Below are 19221 nucleotides of genomic sequence, written 5' to 3'. Positions count from 1 at the left end.
AAATCATACTAGGAAACAGTCAATATAGATCGTAAGGATACAAGTGACAAAGTTACAGTCACAAGTGGGAGGGGATGGGCGATAAGGCAAAGATGAATAGTAATAGTAGTGCAGACTTTGTAAATAGTTAAACAGTGTAGAGGGAATTATTTGTTTAGCACAGGGATGGCATTCGGGAAAAACCTCTCCTTGTGTCTAGTTGTTCTGGGGTGCAGTGCTCTATAGCGTTGTCTTGAGGGTAGAAGTTGAAACAGTTTATGTTCGGGATGTGAGCAGCTGTAGACATTTTCACAGCCCTCTTTTTGACTCGTGCAGGATACAGGTCCTCCATGGAAGGCAGGTTGGTAGCAATTGTTTTTTCTGCAGTCCTAATTACTCTCTGAAGTCTGTGTCTGTCCTGTTGGGTTGCAGAACCAAACCAGACAGTTATAGAGGTGCAGATGACAAACTCAATCATTCCTCTGTACAACGGTATCAGCAGCTCCTTGGGCAGTTTGAACTTCCTGAGTTGGCGCAGGAAGAGCGTTCTTTGTTGTGCTTTTTTTGATGATTTTTTGATGTTAGGTGTCCATTTTAAGTCATGTGATATGATAGAAATTTGAAGGTCTCCACTGTTGATACTGTGTTGTCTAGTATTGTAAGAGGTGGTAGTATGGGAGGGTTTCTCCTAAAGTCTACCACCATTTCTACGGTTTTGAGTTCCAGACTGTTCCAGTTACACCACGAGGCAAGTTGTACAACCTCCTGTCTGTATGCGGATTCGCTGTTGTCTCGAATGAGACCAATCACTGCTGTATCATCTGCAGACTTCGGTATTTTAACAGATGGATCGTCTGAGATGCAGTCATTGGTATATAGGGAGAAGTGGAGATAGCACACAGCCTTGGGAGGCCCCTGTACTAACTATAGAGGTATCAGATGTGATTCCGCCTAGCTTCACCTGCTGCTTCCTGTCTGTTAGGAAGCTTATGATCCGCAGAAGCTTATAAGCCTTCAAAGTGGCATCCAATTAGCGAACTGAGCCCAAGGCCTGGCCTTCCCTCCGCCACCAGGCCCACAGCTAGGCTCCCTGACTGACTGCCCAGCTCCTTCACTGCTCCCCAAACCCACTGCTGCCAAGGAGCGGGGCAGGGGCCTGGAGGGCCTGAGCTGCTGTCCCCTCTCTGTCCAGTGAGGAGGAGGGTGCCACACTCTGGCGGTTGGTCCAGACCACGCACAGGACCGGTCAGCCTTTCAGCAACAAGTTAAAACTTTTTTTAAAGGGTCATTCAGATCAATTCCTCCCCAGCAAGGGAATCTTAAAACAAAAAAAGGTTTAATTCCTGTAGCGGGAGGGGAGGGCAGAAAAGCTGGAGACATTCTGGCTGCCTCTAATGATCTATCTGGCTCAGCTTCTGGTTTCTATCAACAAGGAGAAACGGACTTTTACTTCTTTAACAAGCACAGGTTGCACATTTTATCTAGAAACACTGCTCAACTGTTTCTGGGCCTTCTAGACGTCCTTCTACACATTTAAACAGAAACAGAAATTAAACCAAGACTTCAAAGGAAGCAAATCCCCTATAGAGATGAAACCCCAAAATAATAATAATCCAAGTTCGGCCTGGAGAATTTCCGCCTATTTTGGTGTACGGGTTGTGTGTGTGTGTGGGGGGGTGTTAAGCAGCAAACCAACCGAGGGCTTCTGTCCTCCTGCACTGTGTAGAGGAATAAGTCAGCCGACTGAAGAGAGAAAGTGAACGAGCTGGAATAACAAGAAATTAATGTTCTCCCGTGAAGCATTTTAAAAGACAACCAATTAATTCACTGGAAAACTAAGCTGCGCTCAGAAAATATGAAAAAGTAATCCCACCAAGTGTTTCCATTCCTCAGAATGGACTCGGAGGAGACACAGCCTAGTGGGAAAGCGAGTTTTTTACACAAACTCTCCCGGTCCTGATGTTTTATTTCGTCTCTCTTTTCTTCTTCTGCATCCCACGTCCCAGGAGTGGCGTTAGCGGAAGCACGTCCCTCCCTCAAGCACCCAGCTTTTGAGCAACTCTTGGCATTCCTGTCCTTGTTTAACTAGAGGGGAAGACAAAGAGGAAGGCTGGCTTTATCTCTGAGTTAGCTCTCAATCCTCCTCAGGACTCTTCTCCCACTCAGCCAGCGGCGGGTAGGAGGGCAGCGCAAAGATGGCTCCTCTAATACATCTCCTCTTGCCAGTAAATGAAACTCTGCCCGTCTTGTGGGCCTGTTTGGGGCGCTTTGTCCAGATCCAATCCTCGGCCTGCTTGCTTCTGAGTAAGCTACTTGAGTTCAAGAAAGCACGTAAGGCTTAGTTTACTACTTGATTTTGATCTGCACAAACAAAGGCAAGTTGGTGTGCGTGGTGGTTAAGACAAGCTTTCCTTCCGTTGAAACACTAAATGAAAGCTGTGCCATGTAAACCGGACCCACAGACTGGCATGTGCACGTTTTCTATTTCGATATGAGACACATCTGATTTTAATAATATTCCCCTTTTTTGTTTTATTGCCCAACTCTAATCAGAACTTCAGTTAATATTTATATTTTCACACAATGATCCCAAACCTCACAAAATGCAACACAAAAGAGAAATGCTAAGAAGGTAATTCTTTAAGAAATAGGCAAAATACATGTTTATTGAAGTTGACTTTGTACTGATTAAATACGCTTGATTTACAACAATTCTCAATTACTAAATTAAATTTTATTTGTACTTACATAAATATATCCTCGTTTCTTTTTACTCCCAATAAATTTTATTTCCGTTTATTTCTTTCTCTTTCCATTTGTTCTGAATAAATTTAAAACCCTATCTAGTAAACAAAACGATGGTAATTTGTGAAGCTGACCCCTTTTCTTCCCAGCGGAGCTCTCAGGCCTCTGTCAACTTCCCTCTGAACACATGAGACTCTCATGAAGGGAAAGACGGATTGAAGCAGATTTTTTTTTATAAAACAACTGTTTAGGTTTATGAATGCTTACTTAAAAGTAAGTTCCATCTGCATGTTATGAGATTACTTTTGGGTGCCTGGATCTTTTTTGGGGTGGGGGTGGGGGGAAGCGCAACTTTTGTCTAGTCGGGAACTGGATTTTACTTTTGAAAATTAAACCGTTTTGGGTGCTGGAGGTGTTCCTGTTCCTGGGCACGTGGGCTCCAGTTTGAGCTCTTTTGTGCTCTGGTGGTGGAAACCAATAAAGAACCACTGAAAGTTGCCCTTCTGTGATTGACGTGAAATGGTAGGACCCCCCGAGTCGGGGGTCCCACCACAATCCTGCTAAATTCCCGCCCGCCTGAAGCCCAATGGCTGAGGCAGACTTAATTCTGCACAGGGGGCATTTTTCTTGACCCTTCTGATTGAAACGTTTAAACCTCTCCTACATCGCAGGATCCAACCTGGGTCGGTCAGCGGGACCCAGAGGCTTAGTCTTCCGAGCTTTCGGAGGCTTGTCCGGGAGCCCATTCTCGGGGAGCTTCTCCCTCCTCAGTGGGTGTGACACTGCCTGGAGAGAGAGAACCTCCCCAGGGACGGGCTCCAGGTGGGCACGAGTCCAAAAGCTTGGAAGACAAAACGTCCGGACTGACCCAGATTGGGCCCTGGGACACGTAGATTTGCCTTCGTTCACTCTGACATTGTTTACAGTGAAGAGCCACCCAATTTCTAATGCGGTCGCAAGGCACATTTTGTGGTGCTTCCTAATCTCCATCACATCAAGTGCCAATACTGCTCATGGAAGAAAACAAAGGAACATTAAGACAGAAAATGATCAAAAATTAACGTCTCTGCAAAACAGCCTGTAAGCACCCATGCTTTGGGGGATCTGAAGCTCTTTGAATCTTGGCTTCTTTTTCTGACCACTTGTGCCAACTGAACTGGAAGAACGTCTTCAAGAGACTCCCAACGGCCTTCCTCCTGGGAACGTTGCCTACCCATAGTCCCTTCAGTTGAACATCAGCTTCTCCTTCTAGAGTTGGACTTCTTACCAACAGCCATCTCTAGCCAGGGAGACGCTGCTTCTGCCCTCACACATACACGGAAGCCCAGCCTTTGTGTGTATACATGAGGGCTGGCCTTCAAAGCGTCCATGTCCAATCCCATTACAACGGACTCCCATCATTGGGACACAGTCTCACAGAAAGAGGCAGCAGCCCCAAGGGACTGCAGAGAGGCTGAGGCTGGCATCCCATGGATTCTGCCACCAGATCCAGAGAGCTTCATGGTTAATTGCTATTTTTGAAAACATATATAAGCATAAGCCAGAGACGAATGCAGCAGCATTCAATGGCCTGGTCTCTTCCCCAAAGCTTTCTCCTAAAGGGTAGCAAGAGCATTTGGGGGGGGGGGGTGTTCCATGGCCTTTTGCTCCGTTAAGCTCCAAGGGGTCAGGGCTGACTCTGGAGCCGCAAGCAGCCACAGAAAAAGCCTAGGCCCAAGTCCCAGGAAGTGCAATACGTCATTCAGAGGACAACCAGAAACACCCTCCCTGGTACAGACAAGAAATGTAGTAACTATATGAGCTAATTACACTGCATTGCATTGTGAGGCCCCTTTGCCACACTCCCACGGCCACTTTTGAACAGCCCAAACAATTAGGGTGGCTCCTCCCTACGTTTCTTCCCCTGGGGGCTCCTGGCTCCCTGGCCTGTTTCCTTAGGGAGCATCCGCTCCCTCGTCCCACTACAGTCGCCTCAATCAAGGCCGTGGGGCTGGGGGAGAAGGGCAACGAAGGGCCTGAGGGGCGCCTCGCTCCCCACTCGCTGGCCCACCTTCTGGAGCGCCTACAATTTCCAAACTGCCTTCAAGGGACGCCCCCATGAGGAATGCAGGGGAGGCAGAGTCCAGCCTTGGGTTTACTACGCGTCCAGCTCGCTCTCCCCCCACCCCACCAGCATCCCAGGCAGCGACACTGTTGCCTTAGCAGCCAAGCCAAGCTCCAGGCCGCTTAAGGTGAGGTGGCTAAAAGCATGGGGGGGGGGCAGCAGGACCCACCTCCTGACGGCCACCTGGTAATTCAGCAGTGAGAGCAATCCTGTCAGAGAAGCCCCACCTGCCAGGGGCTGTCGTCGTCCCCCCCCGCGCCCCCCTTGGCCCCTGGTCCCAACCTCAAACTTGTCAGGAAGAAGCAAGACAGCGTCAGGGGAGCATCAGCTTCCTCGTCGGGAGGAAACCTAAGTCCTCCAGTCCCCTTCAGTTACATCTTCATGAGCCCATGATACAAAGTATGCTAGAGACCACCGTTTGAGCAAATAGGGATAGAAAACCATTTATGATTGAAAAATTTTTTTAAAAGCTTTTTTTAAAAAACAAAAACAAAAAACCTAAAGTCGCACTCTGTGAGCTGCTTCCGCCCCTTTCTGGAGGGCTTGCTGGAGAACAAGTTTCCAAGATTCAAAGACATGGTAGCAAAATGAACCAACACATAAACCACCAACCAACCTCAGCACACTAACTACAGCTCGATAGAAATTCCTCTTTTAGACTGTGGTCAACAGAGGTCTAGACAAAGCTCTCCGCACATTGGCTGCTTTGTCTCCTGTCTGCTCCAAGTTTGAAAAGGTAATTGAACTCAGCCTGTAATTACAGGATTAGACCCAGATGGCCTCTCTGCCTTTCAGGGGAGGAGGAAGCGGCAGCAGCAGCGGCAGCCTTGTTTGCATTCATTTTATGATTGCTGTAAGGTCAGACTTTTCAAAATATACTTTCATCTGTTAAATGGTTTCTTAGAATCCCCAGGGTAGATCTTCAATAACTGATGTTTTAAGCAATTTCAGCCTATCAGATCTCCCTTTGAATATAATAAGTTGCTCATTTTCTAGTATTACATACATGCATGTAGGTTAATTGCTACATTCCGCATATTTTCAAAATTGCCTTTTTTTAAAAAAGAAATAGATGTTTTCATTAAATAGGCATAGGACTTAGACAAAAATGTCTTTTATTTTAGCATGAGCATCATCTATTCATCACTGCAACAATACACAGTTGCTCAGCTAATTATAACAACAATTACCCCATGAACAGCAATCAACCAAGAGGGTAGCAGAAAGCCCAGGGCCAGCACTGCCCGACCCACCCTCCGCTCTGAAGGATGCCTGCGGAGATCCCAACCACAGGCACCCAGGGTGGGGCCCTTACAGCCGGTCAGTGAGAGGGAGTGGAAGAGATTCAAAGCCGGGATTAAACTTGAAATGGGCAGGATTTCTCTGGCGCTCTGTGGGGGAAGAGCTCTGTGGCTCACGTTAAGAGGGGCAAATGCTCAACACCGCAGCAGAAGGCGCCCAGGCTAACTGTGCCCGCCACCCTCCCTTGGCCACGCTGCAAAAGAAGTGAACGTGTGCTGAAGAAGCAGCACCCCTGCGTGCACCTGGGGGTGGGTGGGGTGCGTGGGAACAAAGACTTTCATACTCCCCCCCCAAAAAAAAAATCCCTAATTTTTTAAACATTATTTGTCTTTAGGTGACATAGAATTCATTCAAGTGAGCCAACTTCTATTGCGAAGCAACTCACATTAAAACCATGTGTCTCCCAAGAATTCAAATATCACTATCGCAATTATTTTATGTTTAAACTGAAAATAGTCTCCATAGTTCAGAGGGATCAAATTATTATTTGTACATTCCCCATATTTTTCCTCCAAATCAAAAATACTGAATTTCCATTATAGAACTAATACAAGAAATCTACTTTTCAGGGGAAGTCACAAACTTCTTCTAAACTTCCTATCATTTCTAGGATAAAGGAAATATCAAGCACCCTTGTATCAAAATACAAACAATGTGGATTTAAACCATCCACACACTGAAAGTTCAACAGATTAATTTTACTTATACTATATTAATATTTTAATTGGATAGCCGATTCACATGGGAAAGTAAATTTGAAATGAATGCCAAACACATGCCGTTTGGTACATGATCTTCCCATCTGTGGCTCCTTATCCAGAGAGCCCCCCCCGCCCCCCTGCCTCAGTGGTGACCCATGGTTACGTAAGGCCACTGACTCTATGGCCAGTCCATGGGTGATGGCCATTTCAGGCACCTGAGTCCACGATCTCTGAGGTGGAAGCCAGATGCCAGTTTGGTCTAGTGGTGAAAGTGCTGCATCAGAAACTGAGGGGGGGGGGGCGGTGGGCACGGGGACTCTTTTCCAGTCCTAAACATGAAAACTGGCCGGGTGACCTTGGGCCAGTCCCTCCCACTCAGCCCAGCCCCACCTCAGAGGGTTGCTGGAGGGGGAGGAGGCAACGTTAGATATGGTCATTGCCTTGAGTTGCTTGTAAAGTAACACAGGCAGGATAACGATCTAGATGATACATAAATTTCTCTTTCTCACCTGTCAAGCAAATTCAAATAATCAGCCTAAGGCCCGCTGAAAACGAAAAAAGCATCCCTATACACCTGGACGTGTGGGAGTCTGCTACCTGCTAAATGCCAAAATCTGTAACAAGGCCATCCTTTCCCTAAGTGGGGAAAAATTCATAAAAGAGCATGAGGACATCTGATTCTAAACCGCGAGTCCCATATTTAGCCAGAGACTTGGGAGGTGAGAAATGGGACAAGCAAATGCTTTCAGGTCACCCCTTCATGGCAAGAGATATTGTTATGGAAGAACAAGGGTTGATTCTCCATTTAATGGATTCTCCACTGGGGAATCATGAATCATGACTGATAGGTGATTGTTTATATTTAAGCTTTCATCACCAAAATCCCAAGAATCTTTAAACCAGCTCTGCAAACCCATGATTAGGGTTTCAGCTGTGTGTTTAATGTGGCAAATTAACGTGCATGACCAGGAGTTTATTTTCGAGGAGGCGTTTATTAGTGTGGAAGAAAAGGGGCCAGCTTCCGTTGTCCTTTGGCTTGTGTGACTCCCCCAGCCTCGCCTCTTAGTAAAGAGGAGTAAAGGTATATAGGCTATGACACGACAAAGCTAAACCTACTAATTGTATTTACCAGTGGAGAAATAAGATGGTATTACCTAGAAGCAGGTAAGGAGAATACATAGGATTTGGTAGATAATTTGGAGATCGGAGTTCTTAACAAAAACTGAAAAGATCAAACAATGACAAAAGAAAAATAACTTCACTGTTAGTCATTTCATTTAACAAATACTGCCTCAACCTTCATCTCAAGAAAATAATTTAGGGAAGTTTCAGTATCTTCTCATAAACTAATGCAAAAAAATAAAAATAAAAGAATTCAGATAACAAATAAAAGATTATATAACTCTGTGCATCCAACTGTAAAAAATGGATGGTCATCCCAGGAAAACTAACAACTAACAACTAACGTACAACTAACTACTAATATTCGTCTCTTGCTGAAAAAAAAGAAACAACATAATCCTAAACTTCAATTCATTGCAGAAAATTGAATTATTTTGTTATAAGAAGCAACCAATAAATCTTCTTCCTTGCCCCTCTCAATCACACAACAAGAATTTAACCTAAATTGCAAGTGCCAGTTGTGTTTATTATAAACTAGATGGTAGTTTGATGATGACCTTCTTAAACAACTCTTTAAGTACCTCCCTATCAAGACATGGGCAAAAAAGGAGGAAAAGGTAGTCCAAAGTCAAAGGAACTTTAATATTAATAAAAAATCATGTAGCTTTTTTTTAGACCTTGGCAATGAAGTTTTGAAACAGGATTATTTCAAGAACATGCACATCTGTTTAATATTACAAGCCAACTGTCAACATCCTAACTGAAGTTCTAATTTAATATCTTTTTTTTCTTTCTTGATGTTTTACCTTTAATCAATGCCTTGCGAGAGTATCAGCTTTCTATATGAAACTGTTAAATATAATGAAATGTTATTGCAGCATGTTTACAAAATCATAGTTCGAGAACTTTGTATTTTTCTAAAGCCTAACCACAACTTAATTATCTGCAGGACATTCCAGCTTGCAAATGGACGCCCCGGTTCTTCATCGATGTAGCTACATCAAGGACACTGAGCTCTGCAAATGCCACAGTAAAGTTTTCTTTCCAAAAGGCAGCATTCCGGCTTTTAAGCATGACCTTTCTTTTCATTAAACATTCATTTTGGTGCTAATGATTAGGATGTTTTCATGCTTCCCTTTCTCATTATTTCAATCTCCCCACATTTGCTAGAGCTGCAAAACCAAGGACGCAATGCGGGAATAAGCGCAGAGACTTGTTTGAACAAGGCAAGAGACGTTTAATTGAAGAGCAAAAACTACAAGTGCATAGGGAAGGCTGTTAAGGAGCCATTCAGCGCTTCATTGCCACAATTTCTTTTTAAACGATTTTGAAAAGACAACAACGTTAAGAGACAACAATACAGAAATTTCAAACTCCAATACGTACAAACTGCCCAGTAAATTACTTTGTGACTTAGCTCCGAAAACAAAATTAACACACAGGGACCTCAATTTGATCTACTATCAAACTCGATTTCATTGAGGGCCACATCAGGGTTGTGTTTTACCTTGGGGGGCCGGGTGGACGTCACCAGGGTGGGCATGGGGGGGGATAACCTGTGGTGGCCAAGTGCTAAGGCAGGACTTGCCTCGGACCCTCCCCTCCCCTATAATAATCTCCTTCCTTCCTTTTCTTGTTCTTCTTTCCCCTCTTTCCTTGTTTTTCCTTCCTTGCTCTCTTCCCATCCTTCCTTCTTTTTCTTTGTCTTTCCTCTTTTCCTTTCTCCTTTCCTGTCCCTTCCTGGATGCTCAAATGCAAAAGGGGGAATGTTCTCCTTTTGTTGTTTTCTTTTCAGTTTCTTTGGCTAGACCTCTGCCAGCGAAAACAGAGCTGGGGGCCCCCACGTTTCTCTGGCAGAGGACGGCAAGTGTCCGTCACAGCTGGAAACGGAGCCCCATTTTCCCTGGCGGAGGCACTGCGGGTCAGTCCTTTGCCGTTTCCAGGGCAGCCCGCAGGCCAGATCTAAGCACGGATCCGGCCCACGGGCCTTGATTGACACTCCTGATCTACTGTATCAAACTGGGGAACATGCTGTCGTATACCCAACGCAGGATACCCGCCATGCTACCAAATGACAAATCCAAAGGAAAACTGGGACGAATTTTGCCTCTGATTTGGCCCCGATGACAGGGCCAAAATATAAGAAAGCACTCCCTATCCAATAATAAAATCCTAATACATTTATCAAGTTTCTGGCTCTCATGTTTAGAAGAGTCAGTTTCAATCCTAACTTTCATTTTATTTCTAAATAAACTCCCCAGGATCCAGAAATCTGACAGTCATTTCTTATTTAAAATTCCTATGTTACTATTTTATTTTCCTTACAGAAACAAATTAGATATTAACACTCAAATAACACATTCAGAAACTCATAACAAAAACACAAAGCTGCATTTGTTATATTTAGGTGAATAACTGAAGTTTATGGGCTGTGTTGAGAAAGTATTTACCTCCCCATTTTCTATACTTTAATTCAGGATAAACAAATATCATTATAGCTTTAAGGTCTATTTCCAAATATTACAACTTTGACAGTTCTCATCTCTTTATTTTTAAACAGCCAAATTAAGTGAAACATAAATAAAGGAAAAGTATTAAATACTGTAAGGTGGCTACCCTATTTGGAATTATAAATTTGAAAATTTTGCTCAGCAAAGTATCTGAGATATTTCTTTTTGTTTCCACAGCTTACAGCTTTTCCTCCTTCAAAAAACATAGAAATGTGCCACGATAAAGTGAGCGTGGAAGGTGTTAAATAGGAATCTAGAATAGAGCTTTAAAATTTAAACAAAGGCAATACTTGGAAAAAACAGCTAACAAGGTGTCAACATTGTGAGAAATTCTGGTACTGGTCAACTGTAAGAAATGAAATCCAACAAAGACATTCTTCTATAAAAAACACATTTTCTGTTCATGAATAATCACCACCACCCCACCACCCCAAAAATTGAATTGCTTCTGAACCTTTCTGTGGAACCTTTCTATAAATCACTAGAGATGTGCTATGTTCCTTCCTGCTTCACACGTTCTACCATCATCCCAGTGCCAAGGAAGCCCTCCATCAAGGAACTGAATGACTACAGACCAGTTGCTCTAACATCTGTAGTTATGAAAATCTTTGAAAGGCTTGTGCTGTCCCACCTGAAAGCCATCACGTATCCGCTGTTAGATCCCATGCAGTTTGCATACCGAGCAAATAGATCGACAGATGATGCTGTTAACATGGCTCTGCATTACATCCTACAACACCTTGAATCTCCAAATGCCTACGCAAGAGTCCTCTTTATAGACCTCAGTTCAGCATTCAATACCATCATTCCAGACACTCTTCTAAATAAATTAAACCAACTAGCAGTACCTGAACACACTTGTAAGTGGATCATAAGCTTCCTAACAGACAGGAAGCAGCAGGTGAAGCTAGGCAGAATCACATCTGATACCTGTACAATTAGTACAGGGGCCTCCCAAGGCTGTGTGCTATCTCCACTTCTCCCTATATACCAATGACTGCAACTCAAACGATCCATCTGTTAAAATACTGAAGTTTGCTGATGACACAACAGTGATTGGTCTCATTCGAGACAACGATGAATCTGCATACAGACAGGAGTTATACAACTTGCCTCGGGGTGTAACCAGAACAATCTGGAACTGAACACACTCAAAACCATAGAAATGGTGGTAGACTTTAGAAGAAACCCTCCCATACTACCACCTCTTACAATACTAGACAACACGGTATCAACAGTAGAGAGCTTCGTATTTCTAGGCTCTACTATATCACATGACCTAAAATGGACACCTAACATCAAAAACCTCATCAAAAAAGCACAACAAAGAACGCTCTTCCTGCGCCAACTCAGAAAGCTCAAACTGCCCAAGGAGCTGCTGATATAGTTCTACAGAGGAATGACTGAGTCTGTCATCTGCACCTCTATAACTGTCTGGTTTGGTTCTGCAACCCAACAGGACAGACACAGACTTCAGAGAGTAATTAGGACTGCAGAAAAAACAATTACTACCCACCTGCCTTCAATCGAGGATCTGTATACTGCTCGAGTCAAAAAGAGGGCTGAGAAAATATTTACAGACCCCTCACATCCCGGACATAAACTGTTTCAACTCCTTCCCTCAAAATGACGCTACAGAGCACTGCACACCAGAACAACTAGACACAAGAACAGTTTTTTCCCCAAAGCCATCATTCTGCTAAACAAATAATTCTCTCAACACTGTCCAACTATTTAAAAAGTGTACACTACTATTACTGTTAATCTTCTCATCACTCCTTATCACCCATCCCCTCCCACTTGTGACTGTAGGACTGTAACTTTGTCGCTTGTATCCTTACGATTTATATTGACTGTTTCCTTGTATGATTTGATTGTTGATTGTATCTTATGACTATCATTAAGTGTTGTACGCTATGATTCTTGAATCTTAACGAATGTACCTTTTCTTTATGTATACTGAGAGTATTTACACCACAACAAATTCCTTGTGTGTCCAATCACACTTGGCCAATAAAGTATTCTCTTCTCTTCTCTTCTCTTCTCTTCTCTTCTCTTCTCTTCTCTTCTCTTCTATGCTTCCTAGAAGGATCTATCCAAGTGGTCTCATTTATGGAGTACTTCTAAACAGATTTTCATCTTTGTGATCTTGGTTCACAATGAGAACACGTCCCTCTTCCAAATCAAAAGGTCTTCAATCTACTCATGTGTATTAGCAGATAAGAGAACTTCAAAAGACAGCATCCGTCTCTCGGCTCCAAAGGCCAGGCCAAGCTCAGGCTCTGCCCTCTGCCCATTTGCAAACTCTGGAGAAGAGTTGGCAGTATGACAATCTTCCAGCACACAAGCCAGGCTGGAATAGTTTACCCGCAGGATCATACGTGAATGAATGTCCCAGAGACTACAGAGAGGGGGAAACCACTGGTCTGCACAGTTGTATGTGAAAAAAATATTCACCCTCTGATTTTTTTGCATATCTTTTACAGCGAATGTTACCAAAACTGCTGGAGGTCCTGCTGATACATAACTAGAGTCTGTCTGAGTCAGCAAGTGCCCCCACTTGCTTATTTCATTTATTCCTAGAGAAAGCCATCCAGCCTGCTGTGTGCCTGGCCTCCTAGGGCCAAGGCACAATCAAACCTTCTCTGTCACGTCAGTTCAAGGGCAGATGTGTAAGGACTTCACTACAGCATCAGGGCTGACACGGGCCATCCCTGTCTCCAGCTGGCTTCCCTTGCCACAATGTAGAGGTTGCCACACAGGTTCAAGAGGCCTGTTTGAAAACCTTCCTTAAAAACCTTCCCTGATGCCGATCAGTCTAGAAAGCACTACAGACCAATTTCGGAAGCTCTGGGGTGTCACCAATGCACAGTCTTGAAATGGAAAAGGCTGGAGACCACAGAGAATCTCAAAGATGCCCATCCTGTCAAAATCACTCCCAAAACTGAACTTTAAAATTGCTCTGGATGCCATGAAGAATCTCAAAACAGCACCCGAGGATCTATAAAGGTTCTCTTGATTTTCCGGCCACGGGGTTCGTGACTCCATCATTGGAAAGGCACTGACTAAAAATGGGGTTCCTGAGAGAGTAGGAAAGCAAAGGGGCCCCAAGGCTTTTTTTCCAGGGCTCCAGGAAGCCCTTGGCTAGCCCTTCAAATGCCAGGGGAAATGCAAAGGACACAGAGAAGATATAGCAGGGAAACCTCCTGGGTTTCAAAGCTGCTAACGTCCAGTGGAAACAAAACCATGAATTCCACAACAGTTTTTATGCCACCCCGTGCACAAAGGTGGCGGCATTTTGACTCCAGGATGCTTTGCTGACCCAAGACCTGGACGGCTTACCGTCCCTGAGGACGGTATGAGCTCCGCCTGGGAGCATCAGGCCACCTCTCCTTCTTCAGCTGAAGCACAAGCGAACTCTGAAGCAAGACAAGGATCTCTTACAGAACCTGAGAGAGAACAATGAAGAATCAGATCAGCATTTTGGAAAAGCCAAAACACGATCCAGACTTAAATCACACAGAAATGTTGTGATGGGACTTAAAATAGGAAAGCCGTGTAATAAACCCCCCCAAGTGTTATTGAAGAAGTCTGCACTGGAGCAAAGGGCCAAGATGCCTACGTAGCAAAGTTAAACATGAAGACTAATTACAGGAAGAGTCTGGGCTGCAATTATTACCGATGTGTTGCTACAGCAGTTACTGAATCTAGGTTGTTTTTTTTTACACTGAAACACACCATGTTGGAAGATTTTTATTCATGATTTACATTAAACACCAAAAACTGGAGCTACTTATTTACTCACGCTCAACTCCTTTTTAATATTAAGAAGGTCCATGAAATGTTTTGATACTACTCAATGGCAAAGGTTTACAAAAAATTTAATATATTGCAAAGGGAATGAATTCTTTTCACAGTAATATAAAATACAGATAATCAGACCCACATTACAAAAATTGTCTCCCACAATGTATATACATCAGAATCAAATTACATTGAACAGCAGAGTTAGTTGGTTGTGAAATGGGTAGCTACGTAAATACGATTTATAAATAGTATATGAATAGTAGACACACTTCAGTCTTTTCTCGATAAAATTAAAGATTATGTTCTCGTTATTCACCATTTAATTGCTGCTGTTGTTGTTTGCTGCATTATTTAATCTATTTTCAACCACAATGTTGCACTGGCATATTTTATTACAGTCATATCTTTGGGTTACTCGTATTATCTTTTTAAAATTACGTATGGCATCCTCAAAGCATAAATTATAAAAATAACTAATCCTTAGTAATTCTTGATTCAACTATTTTTCCAAAAAGTAAAACCTTGTTGTCTCAAATGACGGCCTAAGAGGTCCCCTGTAATCAATCCATACAGATAAATGTTCTTTTCATAATAAGGGCTCAGACATGCTGATTTCAGCCTCCTAAAAATATAAAATAATAAACAACCAAATAAAAACAAATCAGGCTGCTAAAACCACCTATTAAAAAGTGAACAAGGACCAAGCAGGCAGTCCTATTTTTTTCCCTACAACAACTACTATTCTGGGTGGCTCTGGATCTCCCTGCGCCTGGGCCAGGCATGCAGAGGGACGGCCACCCGCTGAATCATGCCAACCTGCATGACGGACAGCGGCCTAATCTTTGAGGGGAAGCCTGCCCGGAGAAGACCCAATGGAGCATTTTCACAGTCCTCTGACGAAAAAATTGACATGCTAAGTGTATTTGGCAAACTGCTGCAAAAAGGGAGATCCAGAAAGAGGGCCGTCTTTTTTTCAAAGGTGTAAAGTAAGTAACGGTTGCTTCAAATCGCTGAACAGAATTCATGTGGTATATGCCATTTTCTTAATACTCAAAACAAAAACAAATTACAACAAAAACCAATTTCTGTCTACACTGCATGGATTGTACAATAACAAATGTAACAAACCAGTCATAACAATAATAATTACAGCCAAACTATTTCAGGCACCAAAACAACTAGACTGAATAGCATTATCTGAACATGCTATTTGCCACAACTTTAGTGCTTAAATCTGATTGCCTCTTAATTTTTAAATAATCTTGAGATGAATACATTTATTGCATAATCCAATAACAGATTATAACTGTTGGAAGGTACCTTGTAGGTCATCTAGTCCAACCCCCCACCCAAGCAGAGGTGTCAAACTCACGTCGTCATGGTGACGACAGGTGACGTAGGGGCTTTATTCCCCTTTGCTAAACAGGGTGGGGGCAGGGGCAGCACATGAAGCATCTGGCCCACAGACCGTGAGTTTGACACCCCTGCCCTACACCATATCTGACCAGTGGCAGTCCAGTCTCTTCTTGAAAGCTTCCGGTGATGAAGCTCCCACAACTTCTGAAGGCAACTTCTGTTCCATGGGTTGATTGTCCTCACCGTCAGAAAGTTTCTCCTTATTTCCAGGTTGAATCTCTCCTGGATCAGTTTCCATCCATTATTCCTTGTCTGACCTACAGGTGCTTTAGAAAATAGCTCGGCCTCTTCTTCCTCTCTGGGGCAGCCCCTCAAATCTTGGAAGACTGCTCTCCTGTCTCTCCTGGTCCTTCTCTTTACTAGACTAGCCAGGCCCAGTTCCTGTAACCTTTCTTCATATGTTTTAGCCTCCAGTCCCCTCATCATCCTGGTTGCTCTTCTCTGAACTTTTTCTAGAGTCTCAACTTCTTTTTTTATCGTGTGGTGACCAAAACTGGATGTAGTACTCTAGGTATGGTCTTACTAACGCTTTAAAGAGTAGTATTAGTACCTCAATTGATCTTGATTGTATCCTTCTGCTAATGCAACTTAGGATTGTGTTGGCTTTTTTGGCTGCCACCGCACACTACTGGCTCATATTTAACTTTATTGTTATTGTAATTTGATATATTTATGGCCATTTTTCTACAGAAAGAATGATTTTAGTACATTTCCTTGGTTATGCTAGATTTTCCAAAGATTCCCCATGAATAACATACATAACAATTATACTATTACAACAAATAACAGCATGATAAAGCAATTCCATTGTATTATTTAACTTACATTGTTATAGCAGAATAAATAGGACTTCAGCCATGAACAAATGGAGGAAAGCCTGAACTAAAACTTTTTCCAGGAACCCAGCAGGGCCATATAGGAATATGAACGTTGCCAAAGACCAAAGGAGATTAAAATTAAAAGAGAGATACTGCTACTACTACGCACCCGCTCATAAGCCACTTAAAATGGATTTTTCAAACTTAAAAGATGCCTATAGCCCTTGATTTACGACCACAATGGAGCCCAAAATTGCTGTTGTTAAATGAGACATTTCTGCTCCATTTTATGAACTTCCTTGTCACAGTTGTTAAGTGGATGATTACAGTTAAGTTAGCAACATGGTCATAAAGTGAATCTGGCTTCCCCATTGACTTTGCTGGTTAGAAAGTTACAACAGTGTTCCAGGATCACGATCACATGATCCTGGAACATGGCAACAGCCACAGTCAGCCTCTGAATTTTGATCACGTGACTATGGGGATTCTGCAATTGTCATAAATGTGAAAAAAGGTCAAAGGTTGCTTTTTTTCAGTGCTGTTTTAACTTTGAATGGTCACTAAATGAACCGCTGTAAGTCAAGGACTACCTGCATGGTAATTTTGCAAATAGTAACTATGTACAATTGAATTCTGCCTTCATCTGGACACAAAATTGGCCCCTGAAAAGGCAGAAACCCAGGAAATAAAGTTGTTATAAGTTTCAGTACATCAAAACATCAGTTGCAATCTGCTCTTATTATGAAACCTATTATATTTTGTGTTACATCTCTACCGACAATTCATTTTTTAGAATGGCATATTCTAATATTTATCAGAAGTATTTTTACCCTGCAAACGTCAGTAATTAAGACTTTTAAGACAGTACTCCAAGCATGTAAACACCCCAAAAGGGGGGGTGGGGTGGGAGTGAAGGTTGGAGGAAAAAAAGAAAGGCAGACCCGTCCTTATCACAAGTTTTGACAGGCAGCTGGAATAGCCGCCCTTCTCCAGGGGCAGCCCAGGCTTCAGCATCTCTTTCTGAGAAAAAGCCACCCCAGGGGGACGGCAGGACGAAGGCAGGAAAGTGCAGGGAACAGCCCTGAAAACGGTGAAGCAGGGAAGCTGGTCGTGGCCTGCACCTCACTCCGCCATGCCAGGCAACGGAGGAAGTGCGCCATTTCATTTGGAAGAGGCAGTCCAGATTTGGGAAGGAAGATATTGAAGGCTGTCGTGGCTTTTAAAGAAGCCAACATGCACCTCTGGTACACCACTAACCATGGACGCCCCCTGTGATTTTAAGTCTAGGAGAACACAGGACCCAGGGATTGTATTTCCACAAACTGCGTCTACTTTTTTCCCTTAATAGGAAGGCGGAAAGTGCCTCAATTCACAGGGAATTCAAAAGGGAGCTTCTGAATGGGTTAACCGCCTCGGTCTTTATGGCCCACCCTGAGGCTGTCTGAACTGGAAACAGGGCTGGTTGCAGCAGGTGAGGGGTGGTGGTGGTGAGGAAAACAGCAGGAGGATTTGGTACCGTCGCCTCGAGTTATTATTTTTATAATAAATACAACAAATCTAAAACTGTCAGAACAGGCTTCTAAACCTAGATTGGCAAGGCTCCTTCTGAACCTAGACTGCGCGCGCGCGCGCGCACACACACACACACACACACACACACACACACACCATTCCCCCCCTCAGCAGAGAGACGGAGGAGGCCGCCGCCCGCCCCCCCCACTTGCTCCGGGCAGGAATTCAAATCCAGGCGCCCACGGCGAAGGGGAACATCCCCCCCCCCACACACACACACCGCACTCCCCCTCCGTCGGGGGTGCCTTCCCGGAGCGCAAGGGTGACGAGGAGGCTCCTTCTGCCTCCGGGCCTTCCTGCCCGAAGGAAGTTTCCGCTTCCCGGGAAGGGGAGCCGAGTCGTCCGAGGAGGAACCGGCTCGAAGCCCCGGAGTTCCTGCCAAGGCTTCCCGCGCCCTCCTCGGACTCGCTGCCCGGCACAGCCGCCTCCCCCCACACCGCAGGAGCCGGCAGGGCAGGGCAGGGCTGGGGGCGCAGGGGTGGGTCTCCTCCTCCTACACACACACACACACACAAACACACACACACACACACACACACACACACACACACACACCCGCAGAAAGAGGAGCCCCCGGCCCTCCCCGCGCCGCCCGGTCCCCTCTCCCGGCCTGGGGCCGAACCCGGCGGTTCCCTCCTCCGCTCCCCGGCGGGTTCTCCGCGGACCCCCTTGCTCCCTCCCTCCCTCCACAGGCCCATGTCCCCTCCTCGTCGTCCCCCCCAGCACTGGGGCCGAGGCCTAAGCGGGGCCTTCGCCACTCACCACTTCGCGGGCGCGGGCGGAGAAGCCTCCCCTTGCCCGGGGGTCGCGCCTGGGCCAGAGGGCGGCGGGCTCGGCTCCTCCGGGCGGGACGCCCAGCGCCTTGTTGCGCGTCTTCACCGTCTTGACTGAGGCCTTGAACAGCGCCGTGATGTCCGCCGCCGCCGCCGCCATGACGGGAGGGGGGAGGGGCTGGGCCCGAGGCGGGAGGGGAGAGGAGGGCCCGGCGAAAGGGGAGGGGGAGAGGAGGGCCCGGCGAAGAGGGGAGGGGGAGTCCGCCCTTTGCGGGCTGGAGACGGGGGAGGGCAAAGGCCGCGGCCCCTCCGTCCACGGTCTGCCCCCCACTCCCCCGGCCACCTCTCTGAAAGGCTGCAATGGTCTCTAGG

The 19221-nt window shown here is 44.9% G+C and overlaps 1 protein-coding gene across 2 annotated transcripts in view; it reads right to left on the bottom strand.

Annotated features, from left to right (window-relative positions):
• Positions 1-19019, bottom strand: part of STX18 (syntaxin 18) — a 44012-nt gene extending 24993 nt beyond the window's left edge. For both annotated transcript variants that reach the window (XM_087936716.1, XM_026700020.2), the window contains exon 1: positions 18839-19019. In XM_087936716.1, coding sequence (XP_087792842.1) covers positions 18839-19009 — 171 coding nt within the window. In that variant the 5' untranslated portion in view covers positions 19010-19019. The remainder of the gene's footprint in view (positions 1-18838) is intronic.
• Positions 19020-19221: the final 202 nt, after the last annotated feature.

This window comes from Pseudonaja textilis, chromosome 6, assembly GCF_049901715.1.
Source record: "Pseudonaja textilis isolate UNSWEBS1 chromosome 6, rPseTex1.2, whole genome shotgun sequence".
NCBI classification, from domain to species: Eukaryota; Metazoa; Chordata; class Lepidosauria; order Squamata; family Elapidae; genus Pseudonaja; species Pseudonaja textilis.
Note: the sequence above shows the minus strand (reverse complement) of the source record. Positions and strands in the feature narration are given on the sequence as shown.